Below are 24,904 nucleotides of genomic sequence, written 5' to 3'. Positions count from 1 at the left end.
CTCTGTCCATGGGATTCTCCAGGCAAGAGTACTGGACTGCGGTGCTATTGCCTTCTCCGTTTCCTAACTACAGTCTTGGGTAAATTTCTTAACCTCTGATGTCAGTTTTCTAATTTGTAAATTTAGAATAATAAGATTTACATCATGGGGTTGTTCTGAAGATTATATAAGAAAATTAGGTAAGATACCCAGCACAGAGTATGTATTTAGTACATGTTCATTCCCATGCTCCTAAAGTCAAGTAACAGTGATGTTTTACAGGTCCTGTGCTTTTTTCATCTTGCTCTGACAACCGATACATTGCAGTTTCATGGTTTCGCCACTAGATGGTGGTCAAGGATAGCTTGTGGTAACCCTTTATCACTGAGAGTTTATGAACCGAAAGGACATGAGGAAACTGTAGCACTAGTTCTTCCTATTAAGCCCCCTTGCCTTTACCATGTAACCTGACGAGTTATTACTACAGATAGTTGGGAAATCTTACTAGAAGTCTTTATTGAATAAGCAAAATAATTCCAGATTAACAAAAATTGCTTTTGATGTAGATTTGGAGCCTTTTTTTTTTAATACTTATTTTTTTAATTGAAATTTGCTTACATTCCTTTAGAATAGCACTTAGTTTGGTGGGTATAATATCCATTAGATCATACATTTAACACTTACGTGAGACCCTCTTTGAAGCTGTGGTCTTAAAAAGATGGGAAAGAAAAGCCAAACACAAATTTAGCTCTCAGGAGGTCAAAGGTTCCTTCTGTCCTCCTTCATGATTATCCTCAAACCCCACATCCTGTTATCTCCTCTCACTTTTTTAGCCGGTCACCTTACCTTTCACTTTATCTAGGGGTTCAAAGATACCAAGTTGGAGTCACATCCAAGGAAAAGGCACTGCCCTGTTTAGGCTGAGGAGGGCTGCTCCGTCAGTGTTCTTGGTCGTATCTTATCCTGCCTCCACAAAGACTTGGATTACTCCATTTTCCCTTGACTGTTTTTAGTGTTTCCTTTTCTGTTTTCCTTTTCTTATCAGCATACGAATATTTAAAATCTTCTCTTTTGTTATATATTTTCCTTTTAACTACTGTGTTGTTTTCTTCATCACCGTTGTAGTTACTCGTTTAGTACCTATCTTTTGAACGCCAGGCACATTTTATTACTGACTGAATATAAAGAGAAACACCACACACACACACACAAATATATATATATGGAGTCTGTTTTTTTCAGAGGTGTTATTGATTGCTCTGCTTAGAAAATCCCTGCTCGACTTCCTAGCCTCCAGTCATCTTTTAGTCTACTGTAGTTAGGTTTCTTCTTTCTCCATGTCTTTCGAACTATTCTGGCAAAAATCGCCAGTAACTGATTGCTAAGTCTATTTGATTTTTTATTTTTCTGTTGGTTTTCTTTTTTTCTGACTCCTTAGTCCCTGTAGGTTTCTCCTCTCCCTATCTGTCTTATGTTAGTGTTACACTGTTTTCAGAGATTAAAAATAAAACTGATTCTTATACATGTGAAAACACAATTTGTTGTTGTTGCTATTAAATCTCAGAGATGTTAAAATCTTAATTGCTTTGTGTTAATGTTTTTTGTTCATGTCATAGCGAGTATCAAGGAGAAATGTGAGGGAAGTGAAATTGGATCATACCATGATTGAGGATCTAGTCCCAAGATTTTCAGATTCAGAAATTTGATTTTGTCAGTGTGCCAGCGATTGTGCTCTTTAGAACAGTCACTTTGGTACTCATGGTATAGTGTAGCAAAAGAAGGACATTTCCTAAAATTAATGGATAAGTAATCCTCTTACTATCAAACTACCTGGGAATCAGAAGCTACTTAGAAGTTTCCTAGAGTCATAAAAGGAGAATATGTAGTCTTAAGGAAAAGATTGATGAAAACTATTCCTGTCCCCCAGAAAGGTTCATTCACTAATAAAAACACCTCTTGAATTTACCCTTTTGTAGTGTGTGCTGGATAAGCTTCCAAACTCTGCCCCTTTGTAGATTCCATTTAGAGTGTCACATTTCTTTTAATACATTCATTATATTAGATATTTTACATTAGGTTTCATAATTTATTGTTTCACTTAATTATAGTCAGGTTCCACTTACCGCTTTTTGAAATGCTGCACACATCATCTTGATTGCAATTGAATTGCACGTTTACCAACAACCTCTCAATATTTCTAAGACAGCTAATCTTATCTCATAATTGTTTGTTGAAATTTTGCTCTTAGAAATGATTTCTGACTTCTTTGTGTACCTTACTTTGCCCTTATTATTTATACACTACTTGGCTTAAGTCTTGGGAATTTAGGTATATTGTGAACTGCTCTGCAGATCTTAATCTTCACTAGAGGAAAATTAATTTCCTGTTCCAGGGAATACTTTATTCTATATAGTTTTCTTTCATATAGTGGCATCCCTTTTTATGTCCATTCAGCTTTTTTGAGCATTCATTAATGTCAAGAAGTACATTAGATACAGAATATACAAAGATAGCTGAGATAAGTCCTAGAACTTAATAAAGTTTCTTTTGGGAGGTAGACTTAAATGCTTTTGATTATATAACTATTAGGTAAACACTTTTTTGGAATGTTGTAACATTTGCATTTGCCTTGTTCTTGAAGATGGTTATTTAATTTTGTAGTGTCTAAGACTGTCAGCAACACTTTAGTTCATCACCTTTATTTTTCAAACCATCTTTAATTATGGTATGCTGAATGCATCAATTCTTGAATGGTAAATTTTTTTTTTTAAACATCAGGTTGCACTTCCTGCAGATGAAGATTATCTACCACTTAAACCTCGAGTTGGAAAAGCTGCAAAGGTTTGTACCTTGAGCGGTACAGTTGGTACAGTTGTGTGAGTCTGTTTTCCTAAAAATCTTAAAGGTAAACTTTAAAATGAGATTTTTATATTTCTGTGTGTGTTTGTGTGTATGTGTATGTAGATACACACTCTGAAGCTTCCACTTGAAGTCAGATATGGTGAGAACCAAATCAGTAAACAACCATACTGAAAACCAAGCATCATGTGATAAGATTTTTAAGCATAATTCTCAGCCATTTCAAAGAATCTAATGAAAAGTATCAATCTTTCTCTAGAAAAAAATGCATATGTACAATATGTTTTGCATACAGTTCTGGAGCCTAACAAGCTTCTAATGAAACTTAAACTCTAATGCTGATACTAAATGTATTTTGAATCGCTGATAGACTATAAAAGAGTAGTGTAGGTTTTCCAAGTCATTTTCTTTAAGTAAAAATGGCAGTACTGTGCGGTAAACTTGAATTTTTAAAGTCTGATAGATATATTATTCTGCCTCTGATGAGTGAACTTCATTGAGGACTTGACTTTTCAGACTCTCAGTGTTCCCAGCTGGGAAAGAAAACTACACCTATGTTAGGAGTTGCTGTGGAGATTAATATGTGGGAAATGTGTTCCACAGTGCCTCCCATAAAGCATGTTCTTAATATATGGTAATAATCATGTTGTAATTAGTATATGTGTAAGCATAATAATTGAAAGATTAGACAGCAGAAATAACATATTCTGTCTGATTAAAGTTTTCTTTTTAATTCTTCCTAATTTTCTCTAGTGGACAGAATGTTTCCCAAGTAGACTCATAAATGCTTCCATAACGCTTCTGGGGGTAGCATCTCTTGGTTTTAAGTATGTTCTGATGTGGCAAGGTATCTTCATACATATATTAATTTTTTTTTATAGGAATATCCATTCATTCTTGATGCTTTTCAAAGAGAAGCCATTCAGTGTGTTGATAATAATCAGTCTGTTTTAGTATCTGCACATACATCAGCAGGAAAAACTGTTTGCGCTGAGTGAGTAGCTTTCTTTTTAAATGGGATTTTAGAACTGTTAATATTTGCTGGGTACATTTAGGTGCTCTTGTGTTGGGTGCATAAATGTCTATAAATACTATATCGTCTTGTTGGGCTGGCCCCTTTATCATTATGTCATGTCCTTCTTTGTATGTTGTTACAGTTTTAAAGTTAATTTTGTTTTATGTAAGTGTAGCTACCAAGACTTTCTTTTGGTTTCTGTTTTGCGTGGAATATCTTTTTCCATTCCTTCATTTTTAAGACTGTGTGTCCTGCATCTGAAGTGAGTCTCCTATACGCAGCATATGAATGGCTCTTGTGTTTTTTAATCCATTCAACCATTCTGTCTTTTGATTGAAGAATTAGTCCATTTACATTTTATTATTGGTAAGTGTGTATGTACTGCCATTTTGCTAATTGTTTTCTGGCTGTTTTGCAGTTTCCCTCTGTTCCTTTTTTCTTCTCTTGCTCTCTTTGTAGTTTTAAAATAGAATCTTAAGATAGCTTTGTTTCTTACCATACTCTTTAAAAAGTTTAAATTTTTTCTATTTGGTTTCTGTAAGTAAATTTAGACTTTTCATTTCCTTTCTTATTACTCTGGGCTTTATTTGATCTTTTTCTAGTTTTTTAAAGAAAGCAGGTGAGGTCATTGATTTCAGACCTTTCCTTTTCTAATATAGACATTTAGTGCTGTAAATATCCCATCAGTCATGAATATTGGTCATGATTCACTAATTCTGTGTTCATTTTTTCTGTGTTTCATTTCAGGTCTTTTCTCATGCTCTATCTTCAGATTCATTAATCTTTGCTTCTGCATCACCTAATCTGTCCTTAATCCTTTTCAGTGAGACATGTATAGTTTTCTTTGCTAGAAGTTCATTTGTATGTGTGTTTAGTGTTTTCCACATGTCTACTTAACTTTCCTCCAGCTTCTTGAACAACAGAATATAGTTTAAAAACTGTTTAAATATTCCTTCTTACTATTACTTTCATCTGTGTTATTTCCTGATCTGTTTCAATTAATTGACTTTTCCCATCATTATAAATCAGTGTTTTCCTGCTGCTTTACATACTGCTCTGATGTGATGTTTGGCTGTTTTTAATTTCATCACTGACTTTTGGCAGTTTAATTATGACGTGCCTTTACATAATTCTTCTCATATTTCTTATGCTTGAATTTGTTTGGCTTCTCAGGTTGTAGGTTGGTTTGTTTTCATCAGATTTGGAAAAATTTCAACTACTTTTTGCTTAAAATAGTACCCTTTTTAGTACTCAGAGGACCTCACTTAAACTTGTGTTAGTCATTTTAAGTTGTCTCAGAGCTCACTGATACTTATTATTTTTTGTTTATTCTCTGTGTTTCATTTTGGACAGCTTTAAGTTTATTCTTGTTTTTTTTTTGCAATGTCTAATTTGATTTTAATTCTATCAGTTTATTTCATCTCAGATTTAGATTTTTCGTGCTAAAATTTTGGTTCGTGTCTCTTAATATTTTTAGTATTTCTTTTAAGCACGCTATTTAATCTTTCCTCAGTTTTCTTGAATATATAGAATACAGTTATACTGTAATGGTAATTTTCTGTGTCCTCATTTACTGATTCTGTTTTCTCATTTTTGGATGCCTTTTCATTTATTTATTTTTACTTCTTATTTGTTATATTTGCCTCCTTATATTTTTTAATTCACAAGACATTGTGAATTTTACCTTCTTGGGTGATGACTATTTTTGCATTTCTATTAATATTCTTGAGCTTTGTTGTGGGATACAGTTACTTGGAGAAAAATATAGTTCTTCCAAGGCTTCTATGATTTTAGGCAGGACTAGAGAAGCATTTAACTTAAGGCTACTTTTCTCCACTTTTTAATATATTTCTTGATATTCTAGCCAGTATCTTATAAATTACGAATTTTTCCACCATGGCTAGTGGGAACCTGAGTTACTCCCAGCTCTGAAGATTGTATCATTTTTTTAGTTCCACTCCATTTGGTGGTTTTTTCCCATTGCTTCAAGTTGTTTCCTAACACTTATTCACTGATGATTACTTATTTAAAGACACCAGAATGTTCAGCAGATGTTCAGAGCTTTCCCTTTGTCTACCTCTTTCCTCTCTGGTTATTTTGAGCTGCAGTGTAGCTGCCATGGCTTCCCCAGACTCCCACTGTCCGCTTAACTTCCGAAAACCTTCAAGGTTCATCTCCTGAAACTGTGACTTGGAAACTCTGTGGACAATAATCTGAGATTATGTCATTTACTTCCCTCTTCTCAGGGATTACTCTGTGATTATTCAGTATGTGAAATCATTGTTTCACATATTTTATCCTATTTTGCAGTTGTTACAGGTGGGTAGGTAAACCCAGTCCTTGTTACTCCATGCTGAAAATAAGTAGATATTTTCTGTATTATTTTTAATACATGGTCTCTATTACTATAGTAGTTCTCTTAGCTAATGTGTAAAATAAATATGTATTGTTTGTGTTTTAAGTTTTTTGATAGGTGTTATATTTTCTTCTAAAATGTATGTAAAGACCATTGTTCTAGAGTCTTACTACTTAAGAGTATGGTCCTAGACCAGATGCATGCATATCACCTACTAGCTAAATTAGGCAAAAATCTCACACCCCACCCTAGAACTGCTGAATCATAATCTGCATGTTAACAAGATCACCAGTTGATGCATACATCTGTTAAAGTTTGAGAGGAACTGGGCCATTCTGAAAGTGGGTTCTGCTCTTTAATGTGGATGGGATTTTGCAGTCTATTGCAGATAGACGTCTGTGGGTTAACTTGTTTTTCCTTAATATGTGCAACTGTCTCCAATATCTAGTTCATGGATGTCTTGACCACGTACCCATTAATCAGTCATTCCCCATTCCCTTAGCTCCAGTTTCTTTCAGCCACCAGTCTGCTTTCTGTTTGTATGAATTTACCTTTTCTGGGTATTTTATTTAAATAGAATCATATGATATATGGCTTTTTGTTTATGTTTTATTTCACTAAGGATGATGATTTTAAGATTCATCTGTGTTGTGGTATACATCAGAATTGAGTTCCTTTTTATGGCTAATATTTTGTGACTGATTAATTATATAGTATGATATACCACATTTTGTTTATCCATTCATCAGTTAATAGATGTATGAGTGTTTCCAATTTTTTGGCTATTATGAATGATGCTTTTAGAAATGTTTATGTACCAGTGTTTGTTTGAACACATCTTTTTCCTTATCTTCAGTATATACTTAGGAATGGAATTGGTCATGTTTGATTCTGTGTTTAACTTTTTGAGGGATCACCAAACTGTTTTCCATAGCAGCTGCATCGCTTTATTTTCCCGTAGTTATATGAGGGTTTCAGTTTCTGCATGTCTTTGCCAACACTTGTTACTACCTTTTTAAAAAAATTGATTATGTAGTAAATTTATTTTATGATTGTTTTAAATAAAAACTTTTTAAATGTGGATTTTCAGCGTAATATAGGTTAGTCAGAATAATACAGAACATTCTGCAAGGTGAACTAGTTGGGTTTCTGAAAAGAATTCCAGAAACAAAAAAGCACAATAATGTTACTTGTTTCTAGATAAGATTAATGTTCTGTGGGTATTGGTAGTGATATAATCCTATATAGTGTTCACTATTCTAATTTCCAATATGTGAAGTTTATTTTTAAATAATTTTTCTTTCAGTTTTATTGAGATAGAACTGACACAAAGCACTGTATAAGTTCAAAGATTGCAGCATAATGATCTGACTTAACGTGCATCCTAAAATGACTATAATTAATGATGGCTTGGTAAACATCCATCATTTTGTATAGATACAGAACTAAATAGAAAACTTTTTTCTTGTGATGAGAAAAGAACTCATTTAACTTTTTTATATAACTCTTAGCAGTGTTAACTATGTTTATCATATTGTGCATTACATCTCTACTATTTAGAAATGGAAGTTTCTACCTTTTGACCATCTTCATCCCATTTCCCGCCTGCCCCCACATCTGGTAACCACGGATCTGATCTTTTTCTGTAAATTCATTTGTTTTGAAGTATAATTGACCTGAAACACTGTGTTATTTCCTATTACACAACATAGTGATTTGATATTCCTATACATTTCAAGATGGTCGCCATGGTAAGTCTGTTTACACTATGTCACCATAAAAAGATATATAATTATTAGACTAGATTCTCACACTATATCTTTCATACCTATGACTCATTTATTTTATGGCTGCAAGTTTATACCTCTTAAGGTTCCTCACCTGTTTTTTTCCTCCCCTCACTACCCTCCTCTCTGGTGATTACCTGTTGGTTTTCTGTATCTATAACTATTTCTGTTTTATGTTTGTTCATTTATTTTTTATATTCCACATATAAGTAAAACAATATAATATTTGTCTTTTTCTGACTTATTTCACTTAGCACAATGCTCTCTGAGGCCATCTGTGTTGTAGCAAATGGCAAGATTTCATTCTTTTTTATTACTTAATAATATTCCGCACATATACATATACCACATCCATTCATCTGTTGATGACACTTGGGTTACTTTTGTATTTTGACAATTGTAAATGATGCTGCAGTGAACATAGGGGCATGCATATTTTTTCTTACCAGTGTTTCTGTTTTCTTCGGATAAATACCCAGGAGTGGAATTGCTGGATCATATGACAGTTTTATTTTTAATATTTTGAGGAATCTCCATACTGTTTTCCATGTTGACTGCACCAGTATACATTCCTACCAGTAGAACACAAGGATTCCCTTTTCTCCACATCCTTACCAACACTTGTTACTTCTTGCCTTTTTGATAATAGTCATTCTGTTAGTTGTGAGTGTGATATCTTGTGTTTTGATTTGTATTTCCTTGATGACTAATGATACTGAGCGTTTTTTAGTATGCTCATTGGCCTTCTGAATGTCTTTGGAGGAGTGTCTGCTTAAGTCCTTTTTTACTTGCTCATTAGGTTGTTTGCCTTGTTTAGTTGTGATAGTTGTTTTGTATTCTGATACTAGTTCCTTGTCAGATATATGATTTGCAAACATTTTCTCTTTTTAAAGTATAAGTCATCCTTTTACTTTAAGCGTATTTTTTGAGGGACAAATGTCTTTAATTTGACCAAGTGCAATTTGTCTGTTTTCTTTTCATGTTATTTTAAAGAAAGCATTGCCTAATCCAAGACCACAAAGATTTATGCCTATATTTTCTTCTAAGAATTTTATAATTTTAGGTATTAGTTCTTTGATCCTTTTTGAGGTTTTACATTTCTGTATAATTTATAAGGTAAAGGTTCAACTTCATTTTTTTCATGTGGCTATCCAGTTGCCTCAGAACCATTTGTTGAAAGACTGTTTTCTCCCCTCAATCTTGGCACCTTTTCAGAAGTCAGTTTTTGTTCACAGGTTAACTCTTAATAATTTATAATATATTTTATTTCTTCATCATGGAGAAATTACAGCTTTCCTGTTAAACAGCTGAATTAAGTGTTCTTAACAATGATCGCATGAAGAGTGAAGAAGATCATAAAGGAAAAAAAAGATAAAAATTGCACCAATCACCCTGTTCAGCAGTGCTTTTACTTGGGCATAGTGGTGGATATTTTTCATGAGTTTTGGAATATCGTCCTTCAGATAGTCAGAGCCTGAGTACTGTATATTAGTCTTTTTAGACCTTGGCTGAGGTGTAACTCAAAAGTTTTCTTTTTGTAGGGGAGTTAGAGGAGTGCAGCTTTGGATCTTAGATTATCATTGAAACAGTATCAGCCAATTGCAGAGTAGTCTAATCTGTTAGATTCAGACGCATTGTGGTCCAGTATTACCTAGTTCTGTCCAGTGGAATGGGACTGATTTTTTTTATTGTCCATTCCTTTTTAGAGGTACTGAAGTCAGAAGCTTGTTTCCTCCTAAGGCACAAATTATAGCTCTGACTATTTTTAGTTCAGTTATTTTATCTCACTTTGAGAAGTGTACAGGTGTATAGTAGTTGGTGCATTATCCATTTGAAGCCAGCATATACAGATGTTAGAATTCTGGGCATTAGTGTAACTTTGCTTTAGTTTTTGCTACTAAAGCATAGAGATTTTCAGTATAGGAAATTTTCCAGTGTATGTTAAAACCTGCTTTCGTAGTCTTGGTTTCACTTCAGTCCAGTCGCTCAGTCGTGTCTGACTCTCTGAGACACCATGGACTGCAGAATGCCAGGCTTCCCTGTCCATCACCAGCTCCTGAAGGATGCTCAAACTCATGTCCATTGAGTCAGTGATGCCATCCAACCACCTCATCCTCTGTCGTCCCCTTCTCCACCCACCTTCAGTTTTTCCCAGTATCAGGGTCTTTTCCAGTGAGTCAGTTCTTTGCATCAGGTGGCCAAAGTATTGGGAGTTTCAGCCTCAGCGTTAGTCCTTCCGTGAATATTTGGGACTGATTTCCTTTAGGACGGACTGGTTCGATCTCTTTGCAGTTCAAGGGACTCTCAAGAGTTTTCTCCAACACCACAATTCAAAAGCATCAATTCAGCTTTCTTTATAGTCCCAGCTCTCACATCCATACATGACTACTGGAAAAACCATGGCTTTGACTAGACGGACCTTTGTTGGCAAAGTAATGTCTCTGCTTTTTAATATGCTGTCTAGGTTGGTCATAGTTTTTATTGCAAGGAGCAAGCGTCTTTTAATTTCACGGCTCCAGTCACCATCTGCAGTGATTTTGGAGCCCAAGAAAGTAAAGTCTGTCACTGTTTCCATTGTTTCCCCATCTGTTAGCCATGAAGTGATGGGCCTGGATGCCATGATCTTAGTTTTCTGAATGTTGAATTTTAAGCCAACTTTTTCACTCCACTCTTTCACTTTCATGAAGAGGCTCTTTAGTTCCTCTTTGCTTTCTACCATAAGGGTGGTGTCATCTGCGTATCTGAGGTTATTAGTATTTCTCCAGGCAATCTTGATTCCAGCTAGTGCTTCATCCAGCCCAGCATTTCGCATGACGTACTCTGCATATAAGTTAAATAAGCAGGGTGACAATATTCAGCCTTGATGTACTCCTTTCCCAATTTGGAACCAGTCTGTTCCATGTCCACTTCTAACTGTTGCTTCTTGACCTGCATACAGATTTCTCAGGAGGCAGGTCAGGTGGTCTGGTATTCCTATCTCTCGAAGAATTTTCCACAGTTTGTTGTGATCCACACAGTCAGAGGCTTACTCTGAGTTAGGAGACTGTAAAGAGATTTTAAGAAATTCACCAGGGTTATAGACACTTTTGAAAGCTCTTGAGTCCTGCTGTGGAAAACAGTCTAGTAGGTGTTCAAAAAGATACTTATAGAATTACTGTACAACTCAGCAGTTCCACTCCTAGGCATATTATGCCAAAGAATTGAAAACAAATACACAGATGCTTATAGATGAAGGTTCACAGCAGTACTGTTCACAATAATGAAAAAAAAGGTAGAAACAACCCGAAGTCCATCAGTGGATGAATAGATAAATAAATCTGGTGTATCTGTACAATGAAATAGTACTCAGCTATGGCAGCATTGAGATACTGATGCATGCTACAGTGTGGATGAACCTCAGAAACGTTCTGCTGAGTAAAAGAAGCCAGACTCAGTAGGTCACATATTATTTGATTCCGTTTGTGTAGAATATTTCAGGTAAATTCTTAGAGAGAGAGCAGATTGGTGGAGGCCAGGGAATATTTAGAGGAGGGGAGCAGAAAGTAGCTGCTTAATGAATATGGGGTTTTTGGAGGGATGAGAATTATGTTAAGAATCAGATAGAGGTGGTAGTTGAACAGCGTAGTGAATGTGCTAAAATCCACTCAGTTGTGCACTTTAAAACAGTTTTAGGTTTTATGAATTTTACCTCAATAGAAACCTCCAATGAAGTGTATATTTGTATGTACGTACCAGATTTTGTGATTTCAGTGAGTGGTTCATGGATCTCAGATAAAGATTTCCCCTAGGAATTCAAGAACTCAGGGTAAACTCCAATGTTAGCTGATAAGTATAACAAGTACATTTTCATTTATAAGTCTGATGCTAGATTAATATATTGGGACCAGGTTGTTTACCTAGGTAATTGAGTAGCTTTCCTGACCCTGTTTATTTTTTTGTTCTATGTAAAGCTTTTTTTAAAAGCATTAGCTTTATTATTATATAATTTAAATATTATGAAATCCACCCATTTAATAAATTTGTACAGTTGTGCAACCCTCAGCAGTTTTAGGGTGCTGTCCCTAGTTTTCTTATGAGTGTGTGCATTCACCCTGCCTCCATCTCCAACGCTGGCGCTGATCCGCTTTGCCTAAGTAGTTTTGCCTTTTCTAGAAGTTTCATACAAATGAAATCATGTAATATGGAGTCTTTTGTGTCTTTTTCTGTTTAAAATAACACTTAGAGGTTCATTCATATTGCATATATCATTAGTTCTTTTCTTTTTATTGATGTCATGTTGCGTTTTATGGATACATGACGTTTTGTTTATTCCGTTGATAGAAATTTGAATTGTTTTGCATTTTTGACCATTCTAAGTAATTCTGACATGAACATACATATACAGGTCTTTATGTAGACACGTTTTTATTTCTCTTGGGTAGATAGATACTTAGATTAGATACTTAGTAATTGTTGGATTTTATGGCAAATGTATATTTAACGATTCAGTAAATGACCAGACTGTTTTCCAAAGTGGCTGTACCATTTTGTATTCCTGTCGTAATGGATAAGGAATCTTATGTTTCTCTTATGTCCTGTTTCTCTTATGTCCTAACCACCTCTTGGCATAATCTTTTTTGATTATACCTGTTTTAGTGTGGATATCTAATGATGTTCCACAGTGGTTTTAAATTTCTTTGATGACTAATAAAATGTTAAGTATCATTTCATTTGCTTATCACCCATTTGTATATCTTAAATGAAATACCTATTTCAGTCTTTGCTGATTTTTAAAATTGAATTGTTTGTCTTATTGCATCATAAATAATTCTTTAAATTATCTTAATGGTATCATTTGTAGCACAAAAGATCTTAAATTTGATGGTCAACTTCTCGTATATTTTCTTTTATGGATTGATCATGCTTTTGATATCAATACTTAAGACATTTATGCCTATCCCAATATCACAAATATTTTCCCTTTTATTTTCTTCTTGAAGTTTATAGTATTAGCCATTCCACTTAAAGCTGTGATTTCCTTTGAATTAATTTTTATGTATGATGTGAGGTAAAGGTGGGGTTTAAATTAACCTTTTTGTATGTGGATAATTGTTCCAGTTGAAAAAAATGATGATTTTCCCACTGAATTGTCTTTGAATTGAATTGACTGTTGAAATCCTAGTGAACTGACCATAAATGTATAGGTTTGGCTTTGAACTTGCTGTTCTGTTTATTTCTGTGTCTATCCTTATACCAGTCCATGCTATCTTGATTACCATAGCTTTAAAGTATGTATAAAATTTAGGTAATTAGAGTCCTCTAACTTTATTCTTAAAATTGTTTGGGCTCTTCTAGGTCCTTTTTGTTCCTCAATAAAAATTTAAATTAGTGTATTAATTTCTACCCAAAACGACTACTTGCATTTTTATGCTGATTGTGTTGTATAGATTAATTTGGGGAGAATTTTCATTTTAACATTATTATAGACTCTTCCAGTCCATTAGCATGGTATATTATTTATTATTCACATCTTCTTTAATTTCTCTCAGCAATATTTTGTAGTTTGTGTACAGATTTTATATATCTTCCTCTTTTTTAACACATTTTTTCTTAAATCTCTAAGTATTTTATTGCTTTGTGCTGTTGCAAATGACATTCTTAAGTTCATATTTGGGTTGCTAATGGCTTGTGAAGTACAGTTTATTTTTATATGTTAGTATTTTATATTGTCACTTTGTTAATAAAGTGGCTTACTAACAAGTTATAGTAACTTTGCATATTCCATAAGATTTTCTACATAGTTGGTCATATTGTCTGTGAATAAAGACAGTTTTTTCTGCTTCTTGCTGATGTTTTATCCCATCTGTTTCATTTTCTTATTGCATTGGCAAAATCCAGTGGAAATCCTTGAATGTTCCTGATCTTAAATGAATAACATTCAGTGTTTCACCATGAAGTGTAATTTAACTAGCTTTTTCCTAGGTTCCTTTTATCAGGTTGAGTAAGTTCCTTTCTATTCTTAATTGGGAACAAATGAAAGAATTAAAAAAACACCCATTTGAATGGCTGTTACAAAAAGATAAGAGATAACGAGTGTTAGCAAGTATGTGAAGAACAGGAAACCCTTGTGCAATTTTGTGGAAATATAAATTGGTACAGTTACTGTGGAAAACAGGGTGGTGATTTCTTAAAAATTAAAAATAGAATATAATTCAGCAATCCCACTTCTGGGTATGTATCTAAAGGAAATGAAGCCAGTATCTTGAAGCAATGTCTGCATTCCCATTATTCACAATACCCAAGACAAGGAAAGCTTTGTCTATCAGCAGATGGGTGGATGAAGAAAATGTAGTTTCTGTCTGTCTATATCCATATACATACACACACACACAGAGTCAGTCACAATGGAATATTATTTAGCCATCAAAGAAGGAAATCCTGCTGTTTGTGACAGCATGAATGGACCTTGAGAGCATTATGTTAAGTCAGATAAGTCAGAGAAAGACAAACACTTGTGATCTCAGATGTGGAATCTAAAAAAGTTGAATTTATTGAAACAGAGTTGAATGGTAGTTTCCAGGGACTGAGATGGGCAGGGTTGGGGAAGTAGGAAGATGGTGGTGAAACGAAACAAACTTCTGGGTATAAGATGAGTAGTTCTGGGTATCTAACATAGAGCATGGTGATTACAGTTAACAGTACTATATTATATACTTGAAAGTTCCTAAGAGGGTAGATCTTAAATGCTCTCACCAGAAAAAAAAAGGTAATTAATGAGGTGATAAGGATGTAAATTAAGCTTATTGAGGTAATCATTTCACAATATATATGTGTATCAAATTTTACAGTATATAGTTTAAACTTCCATAATGTTATAGATCATTAAATCTTAATAAAACTGGGGAAAATAAGTGTATTGAGGATTAAAAAAGAAGCATTGTATTTTATTAAATCCTTTTTCCATCTGTAGAGGCAAGGATATGGTGTTTGCTTTTTATTCTTTTAAAGTGGTACATTACAAATTTCCTGTTGTTAAACCATCCTTATATTCTCGGAAGAAACCTAGATGTTTATGGCAGTTGATCATTTTATATAATGTTGCCAGTTTCAGTTTACTCATATTTTGTTCTGGAATTTCTTTGAATCTTCATGAGAGATTTGGATATGTAGTTTTCGTTGTTTTTTTTTTTTTTAACAAGATCTTTGTCTATTTTTTTTTTTTTCATCTGAAATTCATATTTATCGGGGTATCTTGTATTTTTTTAATTAACTTATTTTAATTGGAGGCTAATTACTTTACAATATTGTAGTGGTTTTTGCCATACATTGACATGAATCAGCCATGGGTGTACATATGTCCCCCATCCTGAACCTCCTTCCCACCTCCCTCCCCATCCCATCCCTCAGGGTCATCCCAGTGCACCGGGCCTGAGCGCCCTGTCTCTTACATCAAACCTGGACTGGCAGTCTGTTTCACATGTGGTAATATACATGTTTCAAAGCTATTCTGTCAAATCACATCCCACCCTTGCCTTCTCCCACAGAGTTCAAAAATCTGTTCTTTACATCTGTGTCTCTTTTGCTGTCTCACATATAGGGTCATCGTTACCATCTTTCTGAATTCCATATGTATACGTTAATATACTGTATTGGTGTTTTACTTCACCCTGTATAATAGGCTCCAGTTTCTTCATTAGAACTGATTGAAATGCATTCTTTTTAATAGCTGAGTCTAGTTTTGATAATCATGTTAATACTGACTTCGTAATATAAGTTGAGAAGTGACCCTCCTGGTCTGTTTTCTCTAAGAGTTTGTGTAGGTTTGGTATTTTCTCTTTAAATGTTTGACAGAACTTATTAATGAAGCCATCTGAACTACCTAGGCTTTTCTTTATGAGACAGTAAAAGTGAAAGTTGCTTAATCATGTCCGACTCTTTGCAGTCCCATGGACTGTAGCCTGCCATGCTCCTCTGTCCGTAGAAGTCTCCAGGCCAGTATACTGGAGTGATCAGCCATTCCCTTCTCCAGGGGATCTTCCTGACTCAGGGATCAGACCCAGGTCTCCCACATTGCAGGCAAATTCCTTACTGTCTGAGTCACTAAGGAAGCCCAAGAATACTGGAGTAGGTAGCCTGTCCCTTCTTCAGCAGTTCTTCCTGACCCATGACTCAAAGCAGGGTTTCCTGCATTGCAGGTGGATTCTTAACTAGCTGAGCTACCAGGAAAGCCCTTCTTTATGGGAAGATTTTTAAATTTCAAGCTCAGTTTCCTTTCTTGTTGAGTCAGTTTTGGTAATCTTTGTCTTCCAAGGAGTTTCTTGAGGTGGAATTAGATTGATTTTAGATTATTCTTCCTTTCTAATATTCATGTTTAAAACTTTAATTTTCCCTCTTATTACTGCTTTATATGCATCCTATAAATTTTGAGTTTTCAATTTAATTCATTCTTTAGTTTCTCTTTATTTCCTCTTATCTTTATCTTTCAAGTATTTGTTAGTTTTTCCATACATCTTTCTATTTTGGGGTTTCTAATTCAACTTCTTTGTGGTTGAAAAAGATACTTTATAATTTCAATAATTTGATTTAATGATTGATGTGGTTGTATATATATTTGCCTTTTGTTTTTTAGTAATGTCTCGTGTTTTTACAGCCTTCTATTATATTTAACAAATATTTTTTAGTATACCATTTTAATTCCTTTAATTTTTTTTAACCTTTGAATTACATGTTTAGTGATTATTCTCACAGCCACAATCTCTATAAAATATTGGTAGCCTTATTTCTTCTTGTCTGTGCTATTTTTGCTACCTATATATTTCAGCTATATATGCTGTGTGTGCATGTGTGCTCAGTCACTCAGTCATGTCCAACTCGCAGCCTCATGGACTGTAAGCCCACTAGGCTCCTCTGTCCATGGAATTTTTCCAGTCAAGAGTACTGGAGCAGGTTGCCATTTCCTGCCCAGGGATCTTCTCAACCTAGGGATCAAACTTGAGTCTCCTATATTGCAGGTGGATTCTTTGCCACTGTGCTACCTGCTATAAATCCAGTATAATACAATGTTAAAATAATGTTTTTGCTTTAAATAATCTTTTATGTTTTAAAAAATACTAATTGAATAAAAGAGAAGTATGTAAAGTCTTACATTTACCCACATATTTATTATTTTAAGCTCTATTCTTTTCTCTGGATTCTGGTTAAAGAATTTTTTAAAAATATTTCTTGTATGGTTGATGTTTTAGCAGTGAATTCCCTCAATTTTTATTTGAAAATGTCTTTGTTTTGCTTTTATTTTTGAAAGGATAATGCCACTGAATATATAGTTCTTGACTGACAATTTTTTTCTTTTGAATATTGGATAGTCATTCTACTGTTTGACTATTGGATAGTCATTCTATTGTTTAATTCTACTCCATTTTTTCCCATCAGAAGTAAGCCTTAATTATGGTGGTGGTCTCTTGTATGTTTTGAGTTGTTTTTCTTTTGCTGCTTTGAAGACTTTCTTTTTGTCTTTGTCAGTCAGCAGTTTGTTTCTAGATGTGATTCCAAAGTTTTTCCTGCTTTGGTTCATTGTGTCCATTGGATCTATGAAGTGAAGTTGCTCAGTCGTGTCTGATTCTTTGTGACCCCATGGACTGTAGCCTAACAGGCTTCTCCATTCATGGGATTTTCCAGGCAAGAATACTGGAGTGGGTTGCCATTTCCTTCTCCAGGAGATCTTCCCAACCCAGGGATTGAACCCAGGTCTCCTGCGTTGTAGGCAGACGCTTTACCATCTGAGCCACCAGGGAAGGACCTGTAGATTAATATTTTTTAAAAAACAAGTTTAGAAGTTTTTTTATTGTTATTTTTTTAAAAAAATGTTTGTTTTGCCTCTTTCTCAGTTTGGTACTTCTGTTGAAACACACAGGGCTTCCCAGGTGGCACTAGTGGTAAAGAATCTGCCTGACAATGCAGGAGACACAGAGACGTGGGTTTGACCCCTGGGTTGGGACGATCCCCTGGAATAGGAAATGACAGCCCACTCAGGTGTTTTTGCCTGGAAAATTCCATGGGCATAGGATCCTGGCAGGCTACAGTCCATGGGGCCATAAAGAGTCAGACTCGACTGAGTGCACACACACACATACATTGGAACACTTGAGGTTGTCCCACTAATCTTTGACTGTCTGTTTGTTTTTCTTCTGTTTCTTTCTTTCTTTAGCTTTGATAATTTCTATTGATTTATCTTCATATTTACAAATTCTTTCTTCTGCCTTCTCATATATGTTCTTGAGCCATCTAGTGGATTTTTCATTTCATAATTGTATATTATTTTACTTTTCATCTATAAAGTTTTCATTTGGTTTTGTTGTTGTAGTTTCAGTTCTCTATTGAGATTGCCCCTTTGAATCACTGTCCTGTGTCCTTTAATTCTTAGAACATGGTTTCCTTGCATTTTTTGGACATGTCTTTTACAGCTTCTTTGAAGTCTTTGTTTGATAAGTCCAACATCTGGGCCCACTCAGTTTCTCATGACTGCTTCTTTTTCTTAAGTGTTGATCACACTTTCCTGTTTCTCTTTATGACTTCTCGTTTTTTACAGCATCTGTATATTCTTTTCTCTTTGATGTATATTTCTTACTATTCATATTTCACCATGTTTGGACAACTTTTGATTTTTTAATTATTTCACTCTTTGGGGGCATGATCAGGATGAACATTGTTTTTGTCTCCTGAAATCTGTCATAAGCCTATTGTTGGTAGGAACTGTATCTTAAATAAGGAACATGTACCACAGTGCTAAGTTTAGTCCTGATTTCATGGTGTGTATTTAAATATTTAACTCAATTGAATTTTCTTTGAAAAAGAAAAACTATCTTGTAGTGCATTAATCTTTATGAAAGAACTATTGGAACTTGGTACAATTTCCAGTCAGGGACAGAGTTGATAACTAATATAAGTGCAAAGTGGATATATATGATTAACTTATTTGTGAAACTCAAAAACAACTCATTTTCCAGTGTTTATTAAATATTTATAGTCTTTAGGTAAAAACTGACAGGTAGAGGCTCTGTCACCCCACTCCAGTACTCTTGCCTGGAAAATTCCATGGACGGGGGAGCCTGGTAGGCTGCAGTCCATAGGGTCGTTGCGAGTTGGACACGACTGAGCGACACTTTCACTTTTCACTTTCCTGCATTGGAGAAGGAAATGGCAACCCACTCCAGTGTTCTTGCCTGGAGAATCCCAGGGACGGGGGAGCCTGGTGGGCTGCCGTCTATGGGGTCGCACAGAGTCAGACACGACTGAAGCGACTTAGCAGCAGCAGCAGCAGCAGCAGAGGCTCTGTAAACTTTTAGAGGTCCATCTGCAGAGCCAAAGGTATTTTGCTTCCAAGAAATAGGGTAGCTATTAGTAATTCATTGATATTAGTAATTAAATTACATTAACTCCAAGACACCAGAGTTAAAAATGTTTTTTGTTCATTTAGACCACTGTTCTTCAGATTTGTCATGATTATTATTATAGTTTGTTGAAAGTGAATAGAATAAGACATTAATATTTTACAGAGTCTTTAGATAATGAGGAAAAATTTGGACACAATTTATAAATTAATATAATTTATAAAATCACATACTTCTAAAGAGTTTTTTGTAAACAGTTTATTCTTACTTATTTTCACATTTTTAGATATGCCATTGCATTGGCGCTAAGAGAAAAACAACGTGTAATATTTACTAGCCCAATTAAGGCCCTGAGTAACCAGAAATACCGTGAAATGTATGAAGAATTTCAAGATGTTGGTCTGATGACTGGAGATGTTACTATTAATCCTACAGCATCCTGTCTTGTTATGACCACAGAGGTAATTTATATGATGTCTCATCTAATTTTTCCTTTTTAATTTAATTAATGTGATTCATCAGTTAAAACAGCTAATGTTTTATTACTTGCTCTATACAGGTAAAAGGCAATACTTTCTGAGTATATTTACTTGAAAGGGGTAGTAGAGTTTATCTTACAACAAATTGTTTCAGTTTAGTGTAAATTTCCATTATTTCTGTCATCATATAATAAAGTTGCATAAAGTATTTTTAAAGGATATTGCCAGTGACATGATAATAGTTTGATGATTTTATATAGTTTCAATGATTGGAGTACATACCTTTGAATAAGTTGTGGGACCTTCTTTATTAATTTTTTTTTCTTTTGCATCTGAGTGTTGATACAAATAGATAAATAGCTTTTTAAAAAATGCCCAGTTATGTTAAGCTTCTTCCCATAATCACAGTTAAGTTTTGCATATACTTATGATGGACGTGAGTCTCAGTGAACTCCGGGAGTTGGTGATGGACAGGGAGGCCTGGCGTGCTGTGATTCATGGGGTCGCAGAGTCGGACACGACTGAGCGACTTATCTGATCTGATCTGATCTGATAGCATCTTACATTTTGGACACTTAGCTGTCTTTACTAAGTACTTTTCTACATGCTTGAATTACTAGAGAGCATAAATTAGCTTCTGGTTTTAGAGTCAGCCGAAAGCATTGCTCATGTTCATCTTGATCCCCAAGATAAGTTTATTTTCCATTTTCAAAACTTTCTTCCATCCATAGAAAAATTTCTTTAACTCAGAAATCTGAAGAACAGTTGCTAGGAAGTATTCATGTTGTTAAGATGAGGTAGAAAAAATCAGTAGCAGTATGAGATTCGTTGTGTTAGATAGAAGATGATTTTAAGTTACTTTTGTTTCCTAGCAAGTGTAGGTCTTGAGTGAAGTGCTTTACATAAAAAGGATGCAGCTTCATATTCAAGGTATATGGATATGGAGTTGATAGTAATTCTCTCCATGGATTATATATGATTACTAACTTGAGAAGCAAAGGAGTATTATATACTTAAGATATGTAACGGTCTAAAATTATTTTAATGTTTCTGTTAAAAAAGAATATACAAAATTTCTTGTTAGAAGAGTTTTTGGTATGTCAGAATCCTGCTAAATCTTCTACTTCTTTTTTAGATTTTGAGAAGTATGCTGTACAGAGGTTCTGAAGTTATGCGAGAAGTTGCCTGGGTCATTTTTGATGAAATTCATTACATGAGAGATTCAGGTATATTCTGTAGTGTTATTGAGATGTGTGCCATGTTATTTAGGAATGAAATTAGGAATTTTGAACAAGTTATCTTACTTATGGGTAGAGTTGTAGTAAACTAAATTGTGGATAACATGATATAGTTTTTCTGGTTGGACCTCATTCAGTTACAGCTTCTTGAATAGTAACAACTTCTGGGTGAGAAAATGCAACTTCAGATTTTAAAATGAAATTAAAATTAGTTTGCTTTTAATAGAGAGTTCTCTAATATATCTAATATTAAAGAATTTCCAAAACTGCTGGCCTACAGAGTTAACTTTCTTGATTTTTATCAATTTATTTTAGTTTTTTAAAAAAACTAAGAAATGCATGTTTATGATTTAAACAATGAGAATTATGAGATAAAAATGAACAACAACAAAAAAAATCTCTTAACCTGAACTATTGCACTACTATAATGGAAAAGTAAGTATACTTGGGATTTTAGGTAGAACGTGGCAGAAATTAACATATTTAAAAGTTAAATGTTTAATATGTACACACTTGAAGCTTAGTTTTTATTTGGCTAAAGCACTGAGTTAACCTGTATTTATAGGAAAAATAATACAATTTAAAGAAATCATTTACCCTTTGTAAAATTTTACTCTTACTAAATTCAAAAGATTAAATTATAAAGTTATTTTTGTTTTTAAATTATGAATCTTTTATTGATTTGTTCATTTGGAAGGAAATTCTCAAATGGATTTTCCTGTTTGTTTTTTACATTTTAATAAAAGTGACTTATAGTTTTGTTGTTTATCAGATCCTTTCATCTCTAGAAATCATGAGGGTAATTTAGATGAAAGGCACTGTGGTATAGTAATAGTGTTTCTTTGAAATCTGTTCTGTGACCTTCTGTAAGCCAATAACTTCTGCTTCTCTAAGTGAGATGGAAATACTGTTTCCATTGTCCTGGGATTCTTGTTAGACTGAACAGGATTCAATTTGGAGCTGCTTTTTTTGCAGGCCGTTATTTCAGAGTACACTGTGTTTATCGTGGTCTAGTCTACTAACTTTCTACTAGATGCAGTTCATGGTTAGAAAGTAGTTTACAGTAAGGATCTGTGGCTAAAAATATCTTTGCGTAAAGTGATCTGCATTTCTGATAATTGAGCATGAGAGAAAATGATAAAGTGACATTGAATTCCAAGGTATATTTGTATTTTTCAGAGCGTGGTGTCGTATGGGAAGAAACTATTATTTTGCTTCCTGATAACGTTCACTATGTCTTTCTTTCGGCTACTATTCCAAATGCCCGACAGTTTGCTGAGTGGATTTGCCACTTACATAAACAGGTATTTTCTTTGTCTTTTTTGATGTTTTCAATACTTAAATATTACAAGTTTGCCTTTCTTTTTTTTTTTTTAATTTTATTTTATTTTTAAACTTTATAATATTGTATTAGTTTTGCCAAATATTGAAATGAATCCGCCACAGGTATACCTGTGTTCCCCATCCTGAACCCTCCTCCCTCCTCCCTCCCCATACCCTCCCTCTGGGTCGTCCCAGTGCACCAGCCCTAAGCATCCAGTATCGTGTATTAAACCTGGACTGGCGACTCGTTTCATACATGATATTATACATGTTTCACTGCTATTCTCCCAAATCTCCCTACCCTCTCCCTCTCCCACAGAGTCCATAAGACTGATCTATACATCAGTGTCTCTTTTGCTGTCTCGTACACAAGGTTATTGTTACCATCTTTCTAAATTCCATATATATGCGTTAGTATACTGTATTGGTGTTTTTCTTTCTGGCTTACTTTGCCTTTCTATATCCTATACTTTGTTCCTAATGCTACCTAGAATAAATAAGACATTTTAATGTAAATCTACTTTTCAAAGCAAGCAAGCTTATCAAAATCAACTAAGTTTTTATACGTGTGAATTTCTGAATCCAACTCAAACCCAGTACATCAAAATCTCTGAGAGTAGGATCCTGGGTCATGAAATTTTTAACTTTCAGAAGCTCCCAAATTGATCCTGATGACTTGCCAGGTTTGTAAACTACTGCATCTCCTTATACAGGGAGCCATGAGTACTAGTAGAAAATTTCCTCTAAGACCTTGGTACCAGAAGAAAAGCTGGGCCTCTCTTGAGAGTGTGGGCTTGCCTTGTGGCTCAGCTGGTAAAGAATCTGCCTGCAATGCGGGAGACCTGGGTTTGATCCCTGGGTTGGGAGGATCCCCTGGAGAAGGGAAAGGCTACCCACTCTAGTATTCTGGCCTGGAGAATTCCATGGACTATAGTCTATGGGGTCGCAAAGAGTGGACAGGACTGAGCAACTTTGACTTCACTTCTTGAGAGTGTGATTTGATTTTTCTCATGTAAACGCAGACTTTTTATTGACTGCTTTTCCTTTTTGCTTTTCTAGTCCAATTTTAGGAGCATTAAAGGACCTTATGACAAGCATTTGTTCATGTATTCTTTATTTGATTTTTCTGCCCTTATTTTTCCTTTATACCAGAAGGTTCACAAATTTATTTTTATCCATTTATTACCTCTTTAGTGGTATTTTTGTAACACCCATGTTGCTCCTGTAGGATAGAATCTCAGTGAATCTTCTGGAATAGATCAACCTCTTGTTTTAGTAAAGCTGTAAAAAGTCTCTGTGGGGTCGAGAAGTCCCATTTTACCTCAGTACATTCTGTGTTGCCATACTGCTGCTGCTGCTGCTAAGTCACATCAGTCCTGTCCGATTCTGTGCGACTCCATAGACGGCAGCCCACCAGGCTCCTCCGTCCCTGGGAATAGAAGTCTTCCTTAATTACAGCATCATAGGTCTGAAGTATATGAAATCATTATGGAAACTCTAATCATGTATTTGTCCTTGATTTTAATTTTCTTTGTTTTTACAGCCTTGTCACGTAATTTACACAGATTATCGGCCTACTCCATTACAGCACTATATTTTTCCAGCCGGGGGAGATGGCCTGCACCTTGTGGTTGATGAAAATGTAAGGGAGTAATTATCATTCTTATTCTTTAATATCACATAACTGCTTATACCCGCTTTTCTTTAAACTAGAGAAGAACTGTTTTTTTTTCCCCTAGTTTTTATAGTCCAAAGTTATTGTTGATTTTCTTTGTATATGTATTTTTATTTCAAAAATTATATTTAAGATGTATATTTTTTAAATGCATGAATTAGATTCCCCTCCTTTTCCAGTATTTTTAAATGCCTTGAAAATAAGGGGCTCTGTACATGTTTCAGATATCTTATGGTTTTGCTTTTTCTAGTTTTATTATTAAATTATTTATTTGAGGAAGCTTTGTTTTGAGGTAAAAAAAAGTTTGGATTATGATTAAGTATTAGTGAAGTTATATAGAAAAATATTTGTGATGCTAGGGTGACTTCAGAGAAGATAATTTTAATACTGCAATGCAAGTACTTCGAGATGCTGGTGATTTGGCAAAAGGAGATCAGAAGGGGCGAAAAGGAGGAACAAAAGGTAACTTAGAACTTTGTTTTTGAGAATTTTACATGAAAATTGTATTTTCAAATTACATTTTTTAAATAACATTTTCCCCCCTCTGGAAGCTATATAGATGTCTAGATAGTATGTGATAAAATTGAATGAGTAGAAATTTATGTCTTTTCTACATGACATTTGTTGAGAGATAGTTCATTTTACAATTGACCTGTTAAATTATGCAATTCAGTGGTTATTAGTATAGTCAAAGAATTATGCAGCTGTCATCACAGTCAATTTTTTTAATTGAAATACAATTCACATACTATTGAAGTCACCATTTTTTAAGGGTGCAATTAAGTGGGTTTTAGTATAGTCAGAAAGTTCTGCAACTACTTTGTAAT

At 34.4% G+C, this 24,904-nt stretch overlaps 1 protein-coding gene across 1 annotated transcript in view; it reads left to right on the top strand.

The window, feature by feature from the left end:
* The window catches only part of MTREX (Mtr4 exosome RNA helicase), a 97,096-nt gene that overhangs the window by 7,918 nt on the left and 64,274 nt on the right, over positions 1-24,904 (top strand). The window contains exons 4-10 of the mRNA XM_019982740.2: positions 2,758-2,820; positions 3,720-3,832; positions 19,649-19,823; positions 20,977-21,067; positions 22,259-22,383; positions 23,946-24,044; positions 24,437-24,539. Coding sequence (XP_019838299.2) covers positions 2,758-2,820; positions 3,720-3,832; positions 19,649-19,823; positions 20,977-21,067; positions 22,259-22,383; positions 23,946-24,044; positions 24,437-24,539 — 769 coding nt within the window. The remainder of the gene's footprint in view (positions 1-2,757; positions 2,821-3,719; positions 3,833-19,648; positions 19,824-20,976; positions 21,068-22,258; positions 22,384-23,945; positions 24,045-24,436; positions 24,540-24,904) is intronic.

Source organism: Bos indicus, chromosome 20, assembly GCF_029378745.1.
Source record: "Bos indicus isolate NIAB-ARS_2022 breed Sahiwal x Tharparkar chromosome 20, NIAB-ARS_B.indTharparkar_mat_pri_1.0, whole genome shotgun sequence".
NCBI lineage: Eukaryota > Metazoa > Chordata > Mammalia > Artiodactyla > Bovidae > Bos > Bos indicus.
The sequence above is the reverse complement of the archived record's forward strand: the minus strand, read 5'-3'. Positions and strand labels throughout refer to the sequence as shown.